The sequence below is a fragment of the Cynocephalus volans genome, chromosome 10, assembly GCF_027409185.1.
Source record: "Cynocephalus volans isolate mCynVol1 chromosome 10, mCynVol1.pri, whole genome shotgun sequence".
NCBI lineage: Eukaryota > Metazoa > Chordata > Mammalia > Dermoptera > Cynocephalidae > Cynocephalus > Cynocephalus volans.
The window spans coordinates 131,406,783-131,430,844 of NC_084469.1; the positions used below are offsets into that span (position 1 = coordinate 131,406,783).

Genomic DNA, 24,062 nt, shown 5'->3' on the forward strand with positions numbered 1-24,062 from the left:
TGAGTATGAATCCTGGGCTGGAGATACACATTTTGAAGCTGTCAACAGATATTTAAAGCCATGAGGCAGGATGAGAGTCCAACAGGGTGACTGTAGAAAAAGAAAAAGGTGCCAAGACTGAGCCCTACAGTAATGCCCATGTCTAGAGCAAGGAAAGATAAAGAATTTGGGAGAAATAGCTGTCAATAAAGCGTAAGGAAATCCAGGTAAGTGTAACCTGGAAACCGAGTGAAAAAAAAGTTTCAAGGGTGAGGAAGTGATCGACTGTATCAACTAATATTGAAAAGTCAAGTAAAAGGACTGAAAAACAACCACTGGACTTAGCCACGTGGAGTCCATCAGTGACCTTTTGACAACAGCAGAAACAAAGACCTGACTGGAGTGGGTGCAAGAGAGAACAGAAGAAAAGGAACTGGGCACAAATGAGTGTTCCACACCTCATGGAGAAATCTAGCTATGAGGTGAAGCAAGAAATGGAGTGGTAGGTAGGTGGTGGAGGGGGCATAAAACATACATATTGTAGAAGAGAAAAATTATATGTTATTATGCTGAGGGGGAAAATGCAGTAGATAAGGAAAAACAAAAAAAGATGCAGGAGAGAGATCAATTGTAGGAATAACGTCCTAGTTTAAAGATGGGATCTAGGGCCGGCCCGTGGCTCACTCGGGAGAGTGTGGTGCTGATAACACCAAGGCCATGGGTTCAGATCCCTATATAGGGATGGCTGGTTAGCTCACTTGGGACAGCATGGTTCTGACAACACCAAGTGAGTGGTTAAGATCTCCTTACTGGTCATCTTTTAAAAAATAAAAATAATTTAAAAAAATAATAAAGATGGGATCTAATACACCAGAGAAGGAGTTGGTCTTAGATAACAGTGTCAACCACAGCAACAGGAAGGAAGAGTGAAAGGACAAGATACACATAGGTGAGGAGTTACCTTCTGGTTGCTTTTATTTTTCCAATTAACAATGAAACAAGGTCACCAACTGAGTGAGGCAAAGTGGGGCAAAGTGCTAAAGGTTTGAGAAGACAGAAGGTATAAAATAGCACCTTAGAAGAGTGGGCTAATGACTGGACTAGGGGAAAAAATGCTGGAGGTTAGCAGAAAGGAAATTGGGACTAGTCATCATGGTTGTTTTTCTCCAGGCACATTAAGCTGCTTGGGTACAGGAGTAGAATAGGTAGAGCTACATTTTTTTGCTTTTTTTTTTTTTTTTTGCCAGATACTCTGGTTCCTTCATTTAAATACTATATTGTATTAAATTATAAGAATACTTCACAGTTTATTAACCTATTCACTTACAGTTCTCTGTCCATATTTTCACTCTTTCAAACATAGCTGTAATGACCATCCTTGTGCATGTCTCCTTGTGCTCACACAGGAAAATTTCTAGTCCACGGTATATATCTACCTACAAATGGAACTGCTGAGCTCAATTGCTTAGCTGCAATTTTACTGGATATTGTCAATTTATTTCCCCAAATGATTATACCAATATACCCCCCTCACCAGCAGTGTATGAAAGTCCTTTATCTCCCTGCCAGATTTCCAAATTTTTGCCAGCCTAATTGGTAGAAAATAGTACTACATTGTGTGATTCTGCAAAATTCTGATTTCAAGATTGAGCCTCTTTTCATTTCTGAGCCAGTCTTCTTTGTCTATTAAGAAATCCCCACTCAATTGCTCACTTAACAAGACTATATTAAGTACCTACTATATGCCTGGCATTGTGATAAGCAGGGGAACAAAAAGAGTTAGGAAAATAGACGTGGACCCTGCCTTTCTGGAACTCACAACCTAGTCTGAGAAAAAGAAAACCAAAGAATCACAAATACAAATTTTGGTAACATGAAGGAAATTAACAGTAACCTATGAAAATTTAAAAGAGGGAGACCAATCTGAAGTAGGAGAGTCAGCAAAACCTTTCCTGAAGTGACATTTGTAATGTAACAGATGAGTAGGAATTAACCAGCTTAGTACAGTAGTTGCCCCTTATCCTCAGTTTCATTTTCCACAGTTGGTTACCTACTGTCAACTGTGGTCCGAAAATATTAAATGGAAAATTCCAGAAATAAACAATTCATAAGTTTTTGATTGAGTGTCATTTTGAGCAGTGTGATGAAATCTCAGGCAGCCTGGCTTCTTCCTACCCTGGATTCACACTGTAGATGCTCCCCAACCATTCATCACTTAGTAGCCATCTTGGTGATCACATTTGACTGTTGCAGTATCGCGGTGCTTGTATTCAAGTCACCCTTATTTTACTTCATAATGGCCCCAAAGCACAAGAGTAGTGACGCTGGCAATGCAGATATGCCAAAGAAGCTGTAAAGTGCTTCCTTTATGTGAAAAGGTTAACGTTCTTAATTTAAGAAAAAAACTCGTATGCTGAAGTTGCTAAGATCTACAGTAAGAATGAATCTTGTCTGTGAAATTGTGAAGAAGGAAAAAGAAATTCACATAGTGTATATACGGTTTGGTACTATCCAAGGTTTCAGGAATCCACTGAGAGTCTTGGAATGTCACCCCAGCGGATAAGGGGGGACTACTGTATTTATAAAAGCCCATTGCAGCTATAAAGAACTAAGCATCACCACCATCAATGTGCCTAACAAGTGCAGAAATTTTTCTTATCTTCTACAGAAGTGTGCTAGATGCTCCCACAGATATAATGTCTACCCTGGGGCATTCCTCAGACATCAGGAGGCAGGAGTGAGAGACACCCAGGCATCAGGAAGCCGGAGTGGGAGACTGGTTTTCTTCTGGCTCCATTTTGCAATGTGAGATTATTACTCCTGCATTGTTGTATCAAGTTATTCTTGTGTAAGTCTTACACCAGCTGGTTATATTACCCTATATATGCTGACCCAGTAATCCCATTTTGGATAATTTATTGTTATTTCATTCTGGATATTTGAAGAAAAAAAATTCAATAGGAAAAAAAAGGTGGGGTGCTAAAAAAGGTAGAAGTATTCGATGTTATTAATATAAAAACCAATACCCAAACAATCCAAACACTGTCTCAACAGTAACAGACTTGTTAAACAGATCAAGAGCCTATGTAGCAACATGGAAAACATTTAAAAGTTTTTTTTTCTTAATATGATACCAGTTTTCATCTACAGATGAACAAATGTAAATAACTGATACACAAGGGTTCTTCAAAAAGTTTGTGGAAAAATAGAATCAGAAGATAATACAAATCTTTCCATGAACTTTTTGACATACCCTGGTATTAAGGTGTGAGGGCAGTGGGTGAATTTAGGGGATTTAATTTACTGAAACAGGAAACACATTCCAAGGCCCTTCATTATTTTGTTTCTGCTCAGTCTCCAACCTAACCTGTCATCATATCCCTTCATCCACTTATCCCCAAATGATACTGAGTAATATGCAGCTCCTTGACCATAACACGGCTCTGGAGAAGTGAGAGTTGGAGGTTAAGATTGGCCTTTGGAGCCAATCTCTGTTTCAAAGCCTGAATCTAACATGGGCAGTACTACCTTGGGCAAGTTAATTTACTTCTCTGGGTCCCCCACCCTTGACTACAAAGAAGGTGTATAGCACATTTACCAGATTTCTTTAATGCAAGCAACAGAAACATAAAAAATGAGCTTAAGCAGAAAGGACAGATCATTGGACTAATAGTGGGAATCCCAGGAAGAGCTTCAGAAATTGAGCCAGGTCAGGGCCGGCCTGTGGCTCACTTGGGAGAGTGTGGTGCTGATAACACCAAGGCCACGGGTTCAGATCCCTATATAGGCATGGCCAGTTAGCTCACTTGGGAGAGCATGGTGCTGACAACACCAAGTCAAGGGTTAAGATCCCCTTACCGGTCATCTTTTAAGAAAAAAAGAAAAAAAAAAAAAAAAAAAAAAAAGCAAGAAATTGAGCCAGGTCCAAGGACCCCAGGGAATAGAAACGAGAATACCATCATGTCAGCCACATCCTCTTCTACAATAGACTTCCCATCCCTGGTCAGAAATTAAGCTGTAGGAAGTGCTAGGCCTTCACCTTTGCAGTCCAGTAACCCCCAAATAAAGAAAAATTTCCCCTGCCAGCTCTACTTTGATAAAATTCTGGCAAAGGACTCTGACTGGCTGAACTAGGTCACATGCCTGCCCCAAGAAACAGCACTGAGTCCTGGAGACATCCTGACTTGTGTCCCTGTGATCAGTACAGCAGGGATTGTTACAAGAGCAAGAACAGGGGAACATTGGGCAGATGAAGACAAGAGCTACCACAGCACCTCTAACCAGGAATTGTAAGGATTAAATGAAACGGTGGACTCCAAACACTTAACACAAGGTCTTTCAAGTAGTAAGCATTCAATAAATGGTAGCTATTGTTAACTCACCCGGCTGTGAAGAGTTTAGCAGTTAATCACTCCTTGATGCACCATTCTTTAATCTTAGCCAAGTTCTGAAAATTGAAAAAGGCAAACTGACTCCCATTCAACTCAGAAGGCTATTTATTGAAAGAATACAATGATGTTACAAGGATGCAGTTCACACAGCCCTAAAAGGCTGGGTGTTCATAAATGCACGGTGCATGGCTGCTGGACTAGGAAAGCCCTCTGCTCAGTCAGCTACACATACATCCTGAGTTTCCTGCCTGTCAAGGAAGATGTGCAGAGATTCAGAGTGGTGGCTGGATCTACACCAGGCTCCACACACAAACCTGTGGTTTCCTTTGGGTCTTCTAAGTTTTTATAAACTTCCATAACACTGGGGCAGCACACAATTGCTTACAGTTCATGCCATTCCTGCAAGTAGTCCACTGTGGGGATCCCCAATCAGTAGCAAAATTAGTTCCTGACAGGCAACCTAGCCGATCACTAGGGGAGGGTCTGAACGGAATTACCCACTGTCAAACTATGTATCAGACAACTCAGCATGGCCTTGGCACTGTATATGCACTAAGACTGGAGTGTCATAAGCAAGGTGTTTTTTTTGAATGGTTAACATCTTGGAAGGGCAGACCTGCTGTGGACTATCCCATCTTGCTTTGCAGGTGATATATTCATTGGGCTACACATAACACGCTTCAGCCCCTATGCACATTTTTCCGTGCAAAGAATGATGAAGAGTGCTTGGGAGCTGCCTCATGCTGTCCAGGATGAGGAGGGCAATGGATCCTGCTACTTGGCATGCAAAGAAGCCAGTAGGAAAGTTTTACCATCAACAGCACCCTTATCACCCCTCCCTGTAATTCATGATTTGGGGGCTGGGAAAATCTGCCTTAGCGGGGAGGGGCCCTTGTGTGAAAGAAGTCACTGTCCACAGTTGCTTCCACATTTGTCTGCACTGTTGGTGTCAATGAACCAAGAAAAGTTCTGGAAATTTCTTTAGGATAGCCCATGGGAGACATCAGGGGACATTAAGGATCAGAGCAAGCCACTGAACCTTAGCTCATGCTTTACTGCTGGAAAAGTACCACAGAGCTAAAACAAGATGATTTTGTTTTTGAGATATTTCCTTTGCTCACAAAATGAGCCAATACATGCTGTTTCTCTAAACTGAGTCACAGACAAAACTTACGGCAATGGGTAATTGGACTTATACTTCTCTATAGTAAAATTAATTTGGGCAAAAGTTCTCGTCTTAGTTTTGTGTTGTTTTCCCATTGATCTGATATAGGAATCTTGGGGCAGTGCTTTTTCATGGGAGTGCCATAAAAAGCATAATAAGAGGACTTAATAGTTCTATGAAACAGATATATTAGCTGAAAGTATAATTATAACTGTGAAAAGGAAAAAAGTCATCAGTAGCTATAGTTTGTTAACATTTTGGTTTGTAAGCTTCCAACAAGTTGCTTTAAATAAGTTTGTGACAAATTTGCATACATTTCACTGCCTCTTATGCTTTTAGAAATTCCCAAAGTGTACAACCCATGGGTGCTCATCTGATGTATCCCCAAATATAATATTTATTTTAAAGCCTGCTGAATTCCCAAATACCTTTTCAGTGGCAAGGCCCTGGGGCCAAAGATCCAGGAAACTTGCATTCTCCACCCACCTTTGCCATTACAGGCTGTTATCATACTGTGCAAACCACTTCACATCTTTGGCTTTCAGTCTCTTTGTGTGCACAATGAAGGGGTTAAGCCAGTTGATCTAATTCATTGAATAGTGAATTCCTGGAGGTGGAACTGGTTTCCATGGTGAATTTAATGTACGAGCTTCAGCTGAGTGCAATTGTCAAGCAACTTTAAAAATGAGTTTAGGTTATTACTGCAGGAGTTTTATTTTTTTAAAAAGGCTGTAAACCATGGGGGTACAAGCCAAGCTGTTAAAATTTGGTGATCTCCTCCACACACATACTCAGAAGCTTTATAAAGACTGATATATAGATTTATCATTTCCAATTGGCTACACGTTTGGATGTTTGTAGTTTTAATTTTTACAAAAGTCTGTAATCAGATCTGAGAATGTAGCTTTTATTTATTTAAAAAAATTCTGTTTACCGGCACAGAGTTTTCTACTCATACACACACACTCTCTCTGTGAGAATGTGGCTTTTATTTATTAAAAAAAAATTCTGTCTACTGGCACAGTTCTCTACACACGTGCACGCACACACAAACACTTCTTTACACTCTCAAGCTTTCTCTCTGGTAAGAATCCACTGATACTGAATCAGAACAACATTTTAGCTAAAGCAGAAGTGTTCCTAGAGTTTATTTCGTGTATGAATTCTGAGGTGTTTAGTAAGAGCTGAGCTTCGACTGAAATTTTTCCCACATTCCTTACAAGAATAGGGTTTTTCTCCAGTATGAATTCTCTGATGATCGTGCAGGTTGGTTTTCTTTCGGAAGGCTCGTCCACATTCATTACATTCATACGGTTTCTCTCCAGTATGAGTTCTTTCATGCTGAATAAGGGATGAACTCTGACTGAAGGCTTTCCCACAGTCAATACATTCATAGGGTTTTTCTCCAGTGTGGGTTCTCTCATGTTGAGTAAGTGAAGAGCGTCGACTGAAGGCTTCTCCACATTCATTACATTCATAAGGCTTTTCTCCAGTATGAATTCTGTGATGCTCTATGAAACTTGTACTTCTTTTGAAAGCTTTTCCACATACATTACATTGATAGGGTTTGTCTCCAGGATGGGAAATAGGTTGTTGACTAAAGGCCTGCTCACAATCATAGAGGTTCTCTCCAGTATGGATCCTCTGATGATCAGTAAAGTCTGTAATGTGACTGAAGTCTTCCCCACAGTCATTACAGTGATAGGACTTCACTTCTGTGAGAGTGTTCTCACCTTGAGTAAGCGATGAGCTGTGCTTGAAATCTATGCTGTAGTTACTGCTTTGGTAAGGTTTGCCTCTCTTATGAATCCTCATGTGTTTATAAAGGGATGGGCTCTGACCAAAAGCCCTCCCACATATGCTACATTCAAAAGGTTTCTCTCCAGTATGAGTCCTCTCATGTTGGACAAGGGAAGAACATCGACTAAAAGCTTTCCCACATTCCTTACATTGGAAGGGTTTCTCTCCACTATGTGTGACCTCATGTTGAGTAAGGGATGTGCCATGCCTAAAGGACCTCCCACACAGATTACATCGATATGGTTTCTCTCCAGTGTGAATTCTCTGGTGTTGAACAAGGGAGGAGCTGCGCTGGAAGGCTTTCCCACAGAGACTGCACTGATAGGGTTTCTCTCCAGTATGAGCATTCTCATGCTGACCAAGGGATGAGCTATGCCTGAAGGCCTTTCCACACACATTGCATTCAAAGGGCTTTTCCCCAGTGTGAATTCTCTGATGCTCAGTAAGCTGTGTCTTCCAGAGGAAGGTTTTCCCACAGTCAGTACATTCATGGTGTTTCTTTCCAGGATAAATTCCCTGATCTGTACCATTGGTGAATGCTCCTTCACCTTTATGAGTTTTCTCATGTTTAGTAAGTGATGATCTATGGATAAAAGCTTTTCTACATTTATTACACTTATAGGGTTTCTTTTTTGCAAGGATATTGTTCTGATTAAGTAAGTCTGAATTATGTCCCAAATTGCTTCCAAGTGTTTCACATTCACTAGGCCTTATTCTTGAAGGAATGCTCAACTGTGTAACCAGGTCTGTGTTCAATCTAGAGTTTTCACCAAATTTATTTTGCTCAAAACTTTCTTCTGTTGTGATTATTTTCTTCTGGGTGGATGCCTCTGGATCCAGATGTCTCCTCCAGTTTTCCTGGTGTCTCTCTAAATGGCTGCTAACATCCCAGGAGTCTTCTAATGTGGCATGTAAGAGATCATCTGTGCTATGAGATACTTCAGATATGCCCCGCTGCAGAATTGATGATTTAGCTTCAAGCCTGGTCTTCCAGTCTGAAAGAAATCCAAAGTGCAAAAGTCCCCTACTCCTTCCTGTTGAAGCAAACTGCTACAGTAGGAATGAGGAAATGAAAGAGATATAAATTATACATAACTCTGTTTTGAAATTAGTCCTGTAGCCTGGGGAGATCCAAAATGGAAGAAAGAAAGAGTGAAGAGAGGTGATGGTGAAGATTGCAGATCCAGAGTATGTGAAAGTCCAGAGAATGAGGAAATCCCATCTAGGAGGTCTGGTTAAGGGAAAAGGGAGTAAGTGGGGCTGGCCCATGGCTCACTCGGGAGTGTGGTGCTGATAACACCAAGGCCACAGGTTCGGGTCCTATATAGGGATGGCCGGTTGGCTCATGGGCTGACCATGGTGCTGACAACACCAAGCCAAGGGTTAAGATCCCCTTACTAGTCATTTTTTTTTTTTTTTTAAAGGGAGTAAGTGAGCATGAGAGTGTTAGGCATGGATACAAATGGAATAGGGTCACAGTCTATCTTGCAGAATCCTATCTGTTCTCCATGCCTCTTGACCATTTTAAAAACCACCACAAAATCTATCTTCCTAATACATCCATTTCATAATTTCTTTAAAGTCATCTTTGAGGCTCCAGGTCTCTAAGTGCTACAGAGAAAATCTGCAGCCAGTGATCTAACAGATATGATTTTTAGAAAGGCTTAGAGATCAAGGGCTATATTTTATAAACTGAGAAAAAGTGGTATTTCAGGAAGCAAATCATCTTTGCCCTTACAACTGGGGGTGTGGTTTTAGCTTATTTGAGCTCTGGTTCCACTAATCACTTCTCTTGACCAAAAAGAATTTATTTCACTCTGTCTAATAAATTAATCTCTAAGTCCCTGTTTTTACCTCAGAATATCAATACCAACGAATTAATTTATTTCTAGGTTTTAAGAATGGTAACCTTTAAAAACTAACAACAGGGAGTTTTCTGGAATGATGAAAATATCCCACATTGATAGGAATTTGGGTTAAATGGGTGAATGCATTTGTCAAAACCAACTGGATGGTACATATAAGAGTTGTACATTCATTCTATATAATGTTTTCTTAAAAATAAAAAGAGCTGTAAACAAATATTGAACTCTAGTTAAATTATGTGCATGCTGAAATGTGAAGGGGTACTCAAGCTTGCAACTTACCTGGAAATGTATCAAAAAGTAAGATGGATGTATAGATGGATGGATTGATGGATAGACAGAGAGGAGAGATAGAGAGATGGATGGATGGAAGGATGAATGAAGGATATGTGATAAAGCAAATATAATAAAATGTTAACAACAAATATGGTAATCTTGGTGGTTGGTAGGTAGTGTTCACTGCATAATTTTTTTCAACTTTTCCTTGTATTTAAAATTTTTTCATAATGAAATGTTGGGAGGTGACAAAAACAACTAAGGGGCCCTAAATCCCAAATTTCTTACCCTGCAACAAAAATCAATTCTAGATTCCTGAGGGCAGAGAATGCTTTGTTTCTTTTTCTTTTCCTTTTTTTAGATTCCTTCTCAGTGGGACTTTCAAGAAATGGTTGTTGAAATAAATGAGAATGTTCTCTTCCCAACCAGATTCCATAACAATCAATCATGTAATTTCTGACTCCCTTCTATATGTTCTGCAACACAGATAGAATATTTAGATATATAACAAATACCCTTTTACTCCAGGAGCTTAAAATCTAATAGAAACAAGACTCAATCTCTTAACTAAAAAAAAAAAAAAAGAAAAAGAAAAAAAGCAAAACCATTGGATGGTATTTTATTAAATCTGAGTTTATATAGTGGAGATGATATAAATGGTATTTGTGATCAGGGAATGAAGAAATCAATATATTAGTATATATTAAGTGTCATGGTTTAGATAGAGCTTGAACTTAAAGAATAGATAGCTCTGGACAGGCAGAACATATTACCTAATGAAGGAAAGTATATGCTACTTAAAGGGAATAGTAAAAGAAGTTCAACCTAAGGGGAGCTTGTTTTAGCAGAAATGGAAAGCTAATACTGGAAGATATAATAGCGGACCTTTAAATCAAGGGAGTTTCTATTTCCAATAATGAGGTATAGGGAGTAATAACAAAGTTTTATCAGAGGAGGGTAATTTATAAACATAAAGCATTAAAATGCATATAGTCCATCAACTGATGAATGGTTAAACAAATGTAGCATATCCATACAATGGAATATGACTCAGCAATAAAGAGGAATGAAGTATTAATACATGATGCTACAACATGAATCTTGAAAACACTATGCTAATGGGCCGAGCCTGTGGCGCACTCGGGAGGGTGCGGCGCTGGGAGCGCGGCGACGCTCCCAGCGGCCGCGGGTTCGGATCCTATATAGGAATGGCTGTTGCACTCACTGGCTGAGTGCCGGTCACGAAAAAGAAAAAAAAAAAGGAAAAAAAAAAAAAAAAGAAAACACTATGCTAAGTGAAAGAAGCCAGACACATATTATATGACTCCATTATACGAAATGTTCGGAATAGGCAAATCCACAGAGAAAGCAGATTAATGGTTGCCAGGCTGGAAGGAGTGAGGAACGGGAAATGAGTGCTAGCAAGTATGGGATTTCTTCTTGGGGTGATGAAAACGTTCTGAAGTTAGACAGTGGTAATGTTTGCACAACTCTGTGAATATGTGAAAAACCACTCACCTGTACACTTTAAAAGGGTGAATCTTATGGTATGCGACTTATATCTCAATAACGCTGTAATTTTAAAAACTCAATATGGATGATAAAAAGAAAACACAGAGTGAGCAATTCCAATCAGGAATTATAACTATCTAAGCTAGGGCCTAGTTTAGTATGTCACTAGTAGAAGTTAAAAGGCAGGAAAATCTGATACTTCTCAAAGGAGAAAAATAACCTGGGTTGAAAGAAAAAAGACTAAACTGATTATGGTGTCTGGCCTGACAGATTAGAAATCCAGTGGTTTCTAACAGGCAACAAGTAATCAAAATGTGCTGGCTGGGGGTGAAAGGTGGTGAATTAAGATTTTTACATATTCAGTATAAGCTGTGTGAGACTTCCAAGTGGAGAGGTCCTGTGAGAAGAAAAAAAGTGACCAGGGTACCAGTAAGGTGGATTTCTCCATCTACAGCATAGAATAAAGAGCTGCAACCACTAGAAGGCAGGCACCCTTTTATATGGAGGTAATAGGAAGAGAAAGAGGGGAGGCTGAAGGGCAGATTCCTTAAGACAGATGAACTTAGGGGGGAAAGCGAGAAAAGCCAAGACCATCGTTCCATACTACAGGAACCACGGTGGGGGGAAATGAATCAAGTCAGCATAGACATGGGATGGAAGATGACGTTGCTCCCCAGACAGGTGTTTTAGGAGTGTGGTCAGGGAAGGGAATCGGAAGGCAGGTTTTAAAGGGAGGAGAATCAAGGCTGTGGGTATCTCCTACAAGTCTAGGGCATCTGACAGTGAAAGAAAGACATGAGGAGACATGGTATTCTGAGTGTGGGGCAAAAGGCTACTTTTAGAAAGGAAAAAGGGATACTTCTTCCTCTAAGACCTACTAACAGCAGGAGCACCCTTCTGAAGAAGAGACATACAGAGGTGTCACCCAGGAGATGGCTTCAGTTTCCTGTGCAGGTCTAGGAGTTCTCACGCCAGCCACTTGAAGGTGCTGGAAGGTGCTTTCCCTCCCTAAGCTGTGACATTATCTGCATTGATTTCTACCTGCCTGATTTTCACTTGTTTACCTGGACAGAAAGGTCTTTGGATTTCTCCCTCTGATATCCATGGCTCTTCTCCTTGCTCCAATTTGAAGATCACCTCTGGCTTGGAAACTTGATATCCTGCTCATGGGTAAATACACAAGATTTGGTTGTTTGTGCAAGTGGACAAAGAACCCTCCTAAGGACAAGTCAGTACTAGTCCTTGATCCTCAGGAACTCTGAAGGAAAAAAAAGGTGCAACTTAAGGAGTCATGCAATCAAATTGCCTATTTACAATTCTGTAAAATAAAGACCTTTTACCTAATCAGCAGGCTCAAAACCCCATAAACCTGAGTCCCAAAGAGATTAACCAGCTCTGACCCCTGACTGCTCACAGTTACGTAAGCTACAAGCACCACCAACCTTAGCAACTGAGGGAGGAAAGACCAATCAAGAGGCAGGACACTGAAAGAAGTGGTTCTTACCAAGAGAAACCAGGTGGCTATAGTTCTCCAGCATCACATCCCTGTATAAGCACCTCTGAGCAGGGTCCACATGGTGCCATTCTTCCTGGGTGAAGTCCACAGACACATCTTTGAATGTCACTGATTCCTGTAGGATCATATTCCTGCTCAACTAGAGATCAATTCCACAAATGTTCCTACAGCAATACTGGGAACACGCTGTAGGATCTATCGGAAGGGGTGATCACGTTTGCTATCCTTAGAGAGCAATGTATGTATACAGATGATCCCCGACTTATGATTTTTCCACTTTATGATGATGCAAAAGCAATACGCATTCAGTATTCGATAAATTGTATTTAATAAATTACATGAGATAGTCAATACTTTATCATAAAAGAGGCTTTGTGTTGGATGATTTTGCCCAACTGTAGGCTAACGTAAGTGTTTTGAGTACATTTAAGGTAGGCGGGACTAAGCTTTAATATTTGGTAGGTTAGGTGTCTTAAGTGCATTTTCAACTAACAATGGGTTTGTTGGGAAGAAACCCCATCATAAGTAGAGGAACATCTGTAGTAACTGTTTACATAATTTTGTAGAGGATCTACTACAACAGGCAGGAAAGTTATGAGGGTCAATTTGTCCTGCAAATCTGTTTCCCCACTTGGCTTTCTTTTTGTTTTCCTTCAAAGCGAAGCCTTTTTATATAATCGTCAATTACTTGTTGCCCATTCACTTCCTTTGTTACAAAATCCAAATACAGTGGGGAGTAACAAGTGACAGCCTTCCTTCACCCCCATAACCAATTCCACTTTACTCCCCAGAAATAACCACTCTTAACAATTGTGTATCAACTTCTAGTCCCTTGTCCATGTTTTACACACACACAACCATACAGTCTTGTTTTATAAAATACCATACACATTATTCTACAACTTGCTTTTTACATGTAACTATGTATCTTGGAGACCTTTCCATAGTGGTGTATATATAATTTCACCTTACTGCTTTGAATTGCTTCATAGTACTCCACAGTACAGTCGTTACCATAAGGTACCCACTGCCTAAAACTAACAGCATTCTGCTGTACTAAAAAATAAAATTCAATCTCCGCCATTACTCACTAGGCTGTAGCCACACTGATCTTGCTGTTCTTTGACTACATTAAACTTGTTCCCACCATGGGCCTTTATGCTTGTTATTCCCTCCTTCACTAGATTTCCACATAGTGACAAGTAGCTACTAGTTATTTAGGTGTCATCTCAAGAATAGCCTCCTCAGAAAGGTTGTCTTTCTAATTTACCATCCTTCTAATCTACCTCCATCACATTACCATGTTTATTTTCCTCCTAGCCCAGGTATCTCTCACTGCCCAAATTCCTGCCACCTGCATTCAGGAACTAAACGGATTTGGATAAAAAGGGCACTTGTTCATCTAACAATTATCTGAGACGAGGTTACTTGTTAGCTTGTCTGTCTCCCACTGTAAGCTGTATGAGAAGACAGACCTTATCTATCTTGACCACATTTGTATGCCCAGTACCTAGAACAATGCCCAGCACACACTGGATGCTTAAAAAATACATTGTGAATGAATAAATGGACCAGTCCTTGTTAACAGATATTTGGATTATTTCTAATATTTTGCTATTACAAACATTACTTCGATAAGTATTCTTTGTACAAATATGCTAGGATTTCTCTAAGCTAGCTAGCTAGAATTTGAATGCTAGGAAAAGATCTTTCCAGGCTTTTTACCCCACTCCAGTCATTTCTTCCTCCATGACTCCATGGGAACTTGGCTGGCTGAAGTCCCCCATGCCTCCCAATTGTCAGTTCTGATGCTTGTGGCAGATCTTTGTCTTGCCTCACTTGGCCTTACTAAGCCACAAGACACCTGTGAACACACTCTCCTTGAAATATCTCTTTTGGTCCTGGTTAGACTTCTATCTCAGAAAGTATGTAATTAAGTATGGTAAATGATTAGTGCAAAAAGAGAAAGCAGAGCTGAGTTAGCTGGAGCAATGAGGGAAGGAGGTTTCACAGAGGTTTCAGCCTTATTCTATGTCTTTCTCCCCAATTTGCTAAGCTACAGCCAAATTGGACTCTTCCAACTTCCTCAAGGGTGTCATTCCCTCCTCCAGTCTTTCCCTTAGCTATTTCCACTTCATATTTCAGGTGCTGGTTAGCAGATCTTCAGCAAAATCTTCTGATCCCCCATTGGAGGCCCAATCCCCCAACTATGTGCTTTAAGCCACTTTGCATACCCACAATTATTCAAATAAACCTAACAATCTATTTAGTGCTGGTTTTCCTAGTTAGATGGTAAGCATTATGAGGGCAGGGGCTATACCTCTGTTTTTTTAAACTGTAACACTATTGCCCAGTGTCTGACCCACGCTAAACATCTGTTTCCTGACCATGTTGAGCCTTAAGACGATGGATGCAATTAGAATTTTAAAGAAGACAGGAGTGGCCCCTTCTACTGAGCGAGGTGTACAACCACACCCACACACAGCAGTGGCTCCTCCACACCATATTCCTGCTCAACACTGCAGCCGTGTCCCTGTGGGAACAGGGTGGGGTTGAAACAGGGGCCATTTTTCTGACCCCAGTGAGGGATTTAACTGACCAGATATTTACAAGGTACCTGGCATACACTGTAGCATACTAAAAAGGGAAAAGAAAACACTGCAGTCCTTGCAGAGGTTTCGTTTTATTTTTAAGTGTTATTTATCAGAGCATAATATGCAACACACATAGTAAGGTGAGGTGCTGCAGGAGCTCAGAGCAGGGAAGACTGGGAAGGGAGGGAAAGCTTCAAGGCAGGCTCTGCGCTGGGTCCTAAGAGGGAAGGACCACTGGAATGAGAGAAGAAAATGTGGGAATCCAATCCAGGGACTGCAAAGCTACAGAAGGGAACCTGGACCTGGGAGAGGCATGGCCAGCAAGGAAAAAGAGGCTGGACCAAGGCAGACATTTTAAGTTAGGCGGTAAGAAATAAACCTTCTCCCCATTGCCTACTCTGTCCTCTAAACATACCATGACTTTGGTTTAGTAACAGGTATCATCAGCCAACCTCCATTCCTTTGCTTAACTGGTTCCCCATATTGAACACGTGGCTGCCTGATTTCATTTTGCTTTCCCAAACTGTCTGTGCTAATGGTAGAGAATGTGCTAACCAGAAAACAAACATCAACTCCAAGCTACCCATTATTCCTTGCCTTGAAAGGGCAACGACGGGCCTGTTCTTCAATTCTTCTTCCCACCAACACCTTCTTCTCCTGGGCACTATCAGAGTCACTTCTCTGAAACACGAATTTGATCAAGCTTATAAGCACTTCATTTCTTCCCACTTCTCCCTATTCCTATCACACTCAGTCTAGGCCTCGCCACCACTATCTCTTGCCTGGACTACAGCTACAACCTCCTAATTCAGCTCTCCTTTTCTAGTCTGTCTCCTCCCCAAGTCTATTTTCCATATGACAACCAGAGTGATCTTGTTAAAACCTGTCAGATCAAGTCACTCCTTTGCTAAAAGTCTCAAATGGCACTCCAATTCACTCTAAATAAAAGCCAAAGTCTTTACACTGGCCTATATGGACCTACATAACCTGGCCCCCACTAGCTCCCTGACTTCATCTGAAACCTCATCCCCTACCTACAGCTCTCCCCTGCCCTCGCCCTGCCCTCCTCATGATTCCTCGAGGACACTATGCTACACATGCTGCTGCCTTGGAGCTTCTGCTCTGACTGTTCCCTTGACTTGGAAGCCTTTTCTATCACATATGCCTCTGGCCCCCCAATGCACTAGCTTCAGCTCTTTGTTCAAATGTCAGCTCATCAGAGCAACCTTCCCTCACTACCCGATAAAATACCATCCCCATCCTGCAAGGTCACTGTTGGTTTTCTTTTTTCCTTTTTCGTAGCCCTTACTACCTGACATAGTATACTTTTATTTGTCTACAACCTGTACTCCACAGCAGAATGTAAACTCCAGGACAGCAGGAATATTCTTATTTTCTTTATCGTTGAATCTCTATTGGCTAGAACAGACCTGGCACGTAGTATGTGCTCTACAAATAATGAAGCTCTGGCTTTTCTTCCTCTCCATACACCAAAATTTGGCCGTGCAGAAGAGTTACAGCTCCTTGAAACCAAAATGATCTCTTTCACCTCTGCAAGTGCTTCTTCAAATGCTCAGCCTTTTTTCCTTTGCCTAGCTAACATTTACCTTCACCAAGACTCGGTCAAGTTCTCTCATCTGGGGCTCCATTCCTACCCCTAGGTCAATGCTGCATCCCTCTGACATCCCCACAGCTTCCCTTGGCGGAAAGCCTCTCTCCAGCACAGTTCATAAGACACTAGAGACATTACGGTGTCTGTTACCTGTTGGTCACTCCTACTACACTGTGCTCCCTGAGGCCCAACACCTTGTCTCAGGCACCTTCAAACGTCCAGAAGGCAGAAGCCAGAACCAGTTTGGTACACAAAAGACAATCAAAAGTTTGTAAGATTAAATAGGTAAAATATACTCTGAGTTCCTCAGAGTGAGTTAGCCATTCTGAATCAGATCAACTTCAGGGCTTTTCCCATACTGCAGGTCACACCTTGGCCCACAAGAAAATGATCTAGTCATGTCTTGTAGACAGCTGCTCACCCTTCCTCCAGATACAACTGAACCTCACCATCAACCCCTTTTAAAAACTAAAAAGGTTATCAAGAAGTGTCAGATGTTTCCCTTCCTTATACCAACATAAAAAGGACCTTGGCCAAATGGTGAGGCCCAAAAAGCAGGGAACTAGAACCAGCATACACTAAGTTGAGAAGACTCAATCTCATAGGCCCCTAAAAAGCTCCACAATAAATGTGTAATATCCTTGAGTAAATCACAGATCTCCGGGAAATCCAAGTATCTCATTGATAACATGGGTTGTCTGAACTGGAGAAATAAGAGTTTTAAGAGCAGAAAGGGTGAAAGAGTACTTCCAGAAAGGACAGCATGTGCCAATATAAAGAGGCACACTCCCTCCAACTTCAACAGACCAATTCCAGAGAAGAAATCAGCTTTAACTGCAACTCAGGAAGCTTTGTAACTTTGAAACTTTGCATAGCTGAAAACCAGAGAATAGCAGCTGATGAGTAAAAATAATCTGATCTATACTAACTGCTTCCCTGTAAGATCAAAAATTAGTTTTCCCAATTAGACTACAGTAAATTTACTGGGATACAGTATGGTGTTTTCACTCAAGTCCTTAATACTCTCTGATACCAGACTGGTAATAGTTTAGTAAGCTGAGGGTTAGCAGTGTACCTAACAACAGAGCAGAGAGAAGAAACACTATTACCATTCACCTACACACACACACACACACACACACACACACACACACACACACACACACACACACACACACACTGGTAATAGTTTAGTAAGCTGAGGGTTAGCAGTGTACCTAACAACAGAGCAGAGAGAAGAAACACTATTACCATTCACCTACACACACACACACACACACACACACACACACACACACACACACACACACACACACACACACACACACACACACACACACACACACACACACACACACACACACACACACACACACACACACACACACACACACACACACACACACACACACACACACACCCCTACCTAACTGTGTCATCACCACAGTTTCCCAAAAAACTTGGACCTCCATCCTTGACTCTTCATTTTTCCTTTATACCGGGAGTCACCAAAAGCCTTTAAAATGTCTCCTAAATTCAGTCCTTTCCATTCATTCTTCAAATCCAGCTCAAACCCTCCCTTGCTAATGATGCCCTTAAGCCAGGTCATAGCATTCTAGATCTACACTGTTTAATATGGTAGCCACCTGCCACGTGTGGCTACTGAGCACTTGCAATGTGGCTAGTCCAAATAGCGCGTGTGGTGGATGTCAAATACACACTGGATTTTAAAGACTTAGTACTAAAGAAAGAATGTAAAAATACTTCATTAGTAATTTAAAAATATTTGTTATACATAGAAATGATAATATTCTAGATATGTTGGCTTAAGTAATACGTATTATTAAAACAAATTTCACTGATTTTTTATTTTGTGGCCACTAGAAAATTTAAAATTACACCTGCAGGCACAGGGCCTAGGCCACACCCCCAGCCCACATCCAGGCAAGCAACAGAGCCAGCCCAAGGGTCGAAGGCCAGCCCCGTCCTGCCCCACAACCAGATCTTAGAATATACTTACTAGCCATGTGTGTTTCTTTGGGGTGTGTGACTTATCTGCCCATGTCCTTCACCAAATGTCTGCTTAGATTTTTCAATCTTTTTTTTTTTTTTTTAAAGATGACCGGTAAGGGGATCTTAACCCTTGACTTGGTGTTGTCAGCACCACGCTCTCCCAAGTGAGCTAACCGGCCATCCCTATATAGGGATTCGAACCGGTGGCCTTGGTGTTATCAGCACCACACTCTCCTGAGTGAGCCACGGGCCATCCCTTAAAGACAAAATTTCTTAAAACTGTTCAGTTCAAGTCACATTGTTTCATGCAAGTATTTTATCAGAAAATTAGGGTCACTGTAACTGGAAAGTATAATTTTTGCTATGTTAGAGCCAGAAAATGCACACAATATAAATTGCTGCTTGGGGTTAACTGGTTATGGATGTTCATTCATATGATACCTTGTGTTTACTCTGGAGCAAGGGGTTGAAAGGGATTCTCAAATGGCCCTTCCCTAAAGGAACTCAACGCCTGTTACAAAGACGGGTGGGTAAACACACTACTCCCTGTGACATAAGAACAGTCGTATAATAGGTGTGCAGAGGTGCTACAGGAATGCACAGGAGGGGTGCCTAACCTTACCCAGGGGAAGGTGTGTCTGAGCTGAGGTTCCAGTCAGCTCAGGAAGCAGCTGAGAAAGGGGACCTCCAGACAGAGGGAACTCAAACATCCCCGACCACAAACATTCCAACCTGATTCAGCAAGTGGCTTGGCTTTCCCTGGTGGCCCAGGAGCATCTTGTCTGAGTTTGGGTGACCTGAGTCAGGTTTTGCTGGGTCTCTTCATCCTGATGATCTAACCACAGAGCTCTTGGGATCTGGAGTCAACAGAGACCAGGCGCTGATTCCTCCCCATTTTCTCCCCATCAAGGTAGAACACCAAGAAACCTGGTCTCCATATGCAGCATTTTTCTTATAAACTTCCCCCATTTCTTACTGTTCAGGTGGCTCCAACTTTAAGAATGGCAAACACCTTTTTTATTTCCTAAAAATGCAGTACATGTGGAATGAAGAAAAGGTGAAGGAGGACGCATAGTATTTACACAGATATAACTACTAACAATTCCAAGGGGGAGTATCCATATCTGCTTCCATTCCCATCCCACTTCAGGTGGAGCCAGTTCAAGTATTTGTTAACTACACTCAATGGGAAGGCCCCATCCATCAAAATACCTCTTCAAAGGAGCTCCAACTTTCAAACTCTTTGTCCTATGATTCATCATTCATAGCAATCTTTAAATCTAAGTCATGCTAATTCCCTGTCCAAAATCATCAGCTTGAGCTATACTGGCCTCTTTGCTGCTCCTGGAATATACCAGATACACATCCTGTCATTAGGCTGTTCCCTGTACCCAGAGCACTCTTCCCCCAGACATCTTCATCCCTGCCACATGCTCCCTATGTCCCTACTCAATCCCCCTTACCTTTTTTTCTCTTAAGGTACAATCACCTTCTGCAATATATATAAATAAGTATAATTTACTTATTTACTGAATTCTTCTGTCTTCCCTTTCAAGAATATAAGCTCCAAGAGAGCAGAGTCTTTCATAAATTTTGTTCACTAAAGTATCTCAACTGCCTAGAAAATTGCCTGATACATTATAGGGGCTCAATGACTATCTGTTGAATGAATAGATGCTTGAATGGATGGATGGATGGACGGATGGACGGACGGACGGACGGACGGACAGACGGACGGACGGACGGACGGACGGACGGACGGACGGATGGATAGATGGACAGATGAATGAATGAATGGGTTACAAGGCCAAGAAGAAAGAAATTCAAACTCCTTTCTATTCTCTCACATGGGATAATGGTTTCATGAATCTGTCCCCTCACCTCCCAACTCCCCTGACCCACAAAGTCAATCAGCTCTACTCCTACCCCCTTCATATTCACCTGCTCAGACTCTGCTCCTATTCAGAGGTGACATCTCCACTGACTCTGCTGTGGCTTGTATGTGGTTTGTCCCTGCCAAAAGTCATGTTGAGATTTAATTGCCAATGTAGTAATACAGGGAGGTGATGTCTTCAGGAGGTGATTAAATTAAGATGGATTTCCCGAGAGAATGTGTTAGTTTTCCCAAGACTGGATTAGCTCCCCCAAGAGCAAGTTGTTATACAGCAAGCTGCCTCTTGTGTTTTGTCTCTTTTGCACATGTTCCCTTGCCCTTCCACTTTCCCACCATCTTATGATGCAACACGAAGCCCTCACCAGAAGCCCACAAAATGCTGGTGCCATGCTTCTTGGACTGCTCGGCCTCCAGAATTGTGGGCTGAGTAAACTTCTTTTTTTCATAAATTACCCAGGCTCAGGTATTCTGTTATAGTAACCCAAAACACACTAAGACATCCATCTTTCCACAGGCAGAATTTCCTGTCCCCTCTCTGAACTCACAGCAGCCTTTGGACCTCTGCAACAACACAACACCACCTCTCTTGTGCTATGTCTGCAGGAGGCTGTCTACCCCCCCTAAATTAACATTTCCGATAAGCAGTCACATGATTCAGCTACTCATCTTTGCATTCCCCTGAGGGCCATACCTAGAGAAGGGGAACCACTGACAAAGGGAAATTTTCATCTAAAAAGCCCTGTTGTATGGCCAGTGTTTTGTCATTCTTCCCTGGTCATCATCTGCAGACTGAGTTAGATAACCCAAGTGGACTATCAAGCCACTCCGTGAGAAATAACTGAGCCAGAGCGTTTGGGGAACACAGCTTTAAAAGTGAAGTTTGAAGAAATCTCTAAAATCCACCACTCAGAACACACATCCACTTTCACCAAGAAAAAGGCAACCCCGTTTTGGAAAGGACCATCACCCATGGTGAGGTCTTGAGTAATCCTAATTCTCACAGCCTGCTGAGAAAAGTTAATATGTAAACGTAATAATGAGAATGATTTGCTCTGGCTCTCAAACCAAGTAACTGTCTTGTGCAAATAACTGTCTTGTTACTTGTCTTACCCCTTAAAGTTCAACCCTGTAAAGCAAAAACCTATAACAAGAAGTAAAAAAACATAAAGGCTTTATGTGTTGTGTGTGCTTAATTTACTGTAAACTGTTTTTATCGTTTTTTTGTGACCGGCACTCAGCCAGTGAGTGCACCGGTCAGTCCTATATAGGATCCGAACCCGCGGCGGGAGTGTCGCCGCGCTGCCAGCGGAGCGCTCTACCAAGTGCGCCACGGGCTCGGCCCACTGTAAACTGTTTTTAAAGGACATTACAAGTTGGTATTTTTATCTGGATTGATCTTTTTTTTTTTTTTTTTTGTCTTTTTGTGACCGGTAAGGGGATCACATCACAACCCTTGGCTTGGTGTCTCCCGCACTGCGCTCAGCCAGTATCTGGATTGATCTTGATTGTTTTGTACAACTAGCAATTACAATCTGTAGTTTTTCCTTAATTCTATAGAAAGCGTGAATTAAAAGATCCAGATGCCATTTGGATCTTGTTATATTTTCACCAATGTGCTCTATGTAAATCAATAGATGCTTCTAGAAAATGCTTTCTCTGCCACAAGAATAAATGGGTTTACAAATCAGCCTCATATTAATTAAAGTGAAAGCTGGACTTCTGGGGGTGTGCACTATTATACCTTTGTTTAAGCAGAAAAGGACAAGAAAAGCTCGGGGCGAATTAGCCCTGTGGGTTCTTCGGTGTTTGTTTTTTGCCTCCTTGCCCAGGAAAGCCCATTGCCAACCTCTTCCTGGGCATATTCTGATCAGGCTCCTTCGGCTACTTAACGCTCTCTGTGGGCTTTGAGTCAGAGGCTGTGGCTCCTCTCTCCTCACTCATTGACAGTCACTTCCTCCTCTACAGTCTTCTATCCTGTCACCCACCCTCCCCATTCCTTACTAACAAGAATTCAAAGAATTGACGTGCCAGTAGGGACTCTCAACACTTGACACTTCCCAACACATTCAACCCTGATTCCTCTCACAAGATTGCAGGCTCTCTGGTCTCCCCGACAACCCCCCGGCCCCACTTTAAGAATCCCGCCCCCCCCAGCTCTGAACACCTTGGGGTTCGCATGGCTAAGAGGCTCCGAGGGATCGAGCCAAGAATGGTAGTCCCTACCGGAGAACAATGACCGTCCCAAACACACCCCAGGGGATGGGATGGATGGATCGGATGCCTAGGACAGTTAGAAACGCGCTGCTCACCTGGGGCGCGGCCGCTGGAGGCCTCGGAGCCATTCCTGCCTGTCCTGGGGCTCCCGGACTGGGGCTGGGGAGATAGGAGGGCCTATTCACTCGGCTGCGACCGCCGACCCCACCCAGCCGCGCCCCGCCAGCCCCGCCGGCCCCGCCTCCGTCCTCAGCCACTTCTCCAGCAGAGAGGTGGGGAGGAGCGGGGACCCCGCCCGGGCCTGCCGCTCCCCTTCTCCCAAATTAAAGGCTCGGCCGCCTGCCGGACATCCCCCTCCGGCCACGCGCAGTCCCATTCGCAGGATGGTGGGCGAGGCCCGGCGGACACCAGCCAAACCCTTAAGAGGTGCCGCCCGGTTCCGCACACTCGGAATCACCGCCTCCTGGGGGCTCCGGATGTCGCGACCTCGGGCCACCCAGGGCTCGGGCCGGTTCCTTCCGTCCCCGCTGCAGACAAGTTTCTCCCGGCTCCTGATTTGCGGAAGGGCTGCCCAAAGCGGCCTCAGCCGCACCGCGGCGGGACAATGGCCGCAGCGGCGGGACAGAGCCGGAAGTGCGCCTGCGCACGCGGAGCCTTGAGCCCGCAAGCCGGGGGCCGCGGCGGACACGCGAACTACGCTTCCCAAAGGCCCCCGCGCGCGGGCCCTGCGCAGGCCCCCTCGGGAGGCTGGTCCCTCTGTGAAAGCCGAGCAAGGCAGGCAGTGTGGATCGAGTGTTCCTGCGTCCGGTTATTCCACAGATAATCACAGAGCGCCTCCTCTGTGCAGGGGCAGTGGTGGATTCGACAGGAAAGACCCTGCTTTCGGGAAGCGAGCACACGCTTCTGTGGACAAGTCAAACAATAAAAACGTTAACATAGCAACAAGATAATTCCAGGTCCTGACTTCAACTGTAAGTATGAGACAGGAAGGGAGAGAGGCAACGTTGATATGTGGGGAACATTGGAACTTCATCAAGAGGCAATTTACACGTCCTCTTTTATGCCATCTTCACCCATGGGTCTCTGCTACTGTGACTCTCCAGACTACAGCAACTAACCACTGATACGCAGTGAAATATCTAATGATATTACAGGAGAGAGAAAAGAAACTTCAGATAAATCCGTGGCCTCCTGAAAGCAAACTGTGCCACTACTATGTCATTTCATTACT

At 42.7% G+C, this 24,062-nt stretch overlaps 1 protein-coding gene across 7 annotated transcripts; it reads right to left on the reverse strand.

Moving 5' to 3' along the window:
* Positions 1-6,306: 6,306 nt before the first annotated feature.
* ZFP90 (ZFP90 zinc finger protein) lies at positions 6,307-23,447 on the reverse strand. Of its 7 annotated transcripts, none has more exons than XM_063110454.1 (7): positions 23,289-23,447; positions 22,927-22,990; positions 20,665-20,736; positions 19,456-19,580; positions 12,493-12,619; positions 12,053-12,148; positions 6,307-8,330 (listed from the first exon to the last, which is right to left on the reverse strand). In XM_063110454.1, exons 4-7 carry the CDS (start codon positions 19,498-19,500, stop codon positions 6,676-6,678), a joined length of 1,923 nt encoding a protein of 640 aa, XP_062966524.1. In that variant the 5' UTR covers positions 19,501-19,580; positions 20,665-20,736; positions 22,927-22,990; positions 23,289-23,447; the 3' UTR covers positions 6,307-6,675. The 7 variants fall into 7 exon arrangements, 6 of the variants coding, with proteins under 6 accessions (XP_062966524.1, XP_062966523.1, XP_062966527.1 ...); XM_063110453.1 differs by having other exon boundaries at positions 23,277-23,447; XM_063110458.1 differs by lacking the exon at positions 6,307-8,330 and adding an exon at positions 8,356-8,566 and having other exon boundaries at positions 23,277-23,447.
* Between the last annotated feature and the right edge of the window lie 615 nt (positions 23,448-24,062).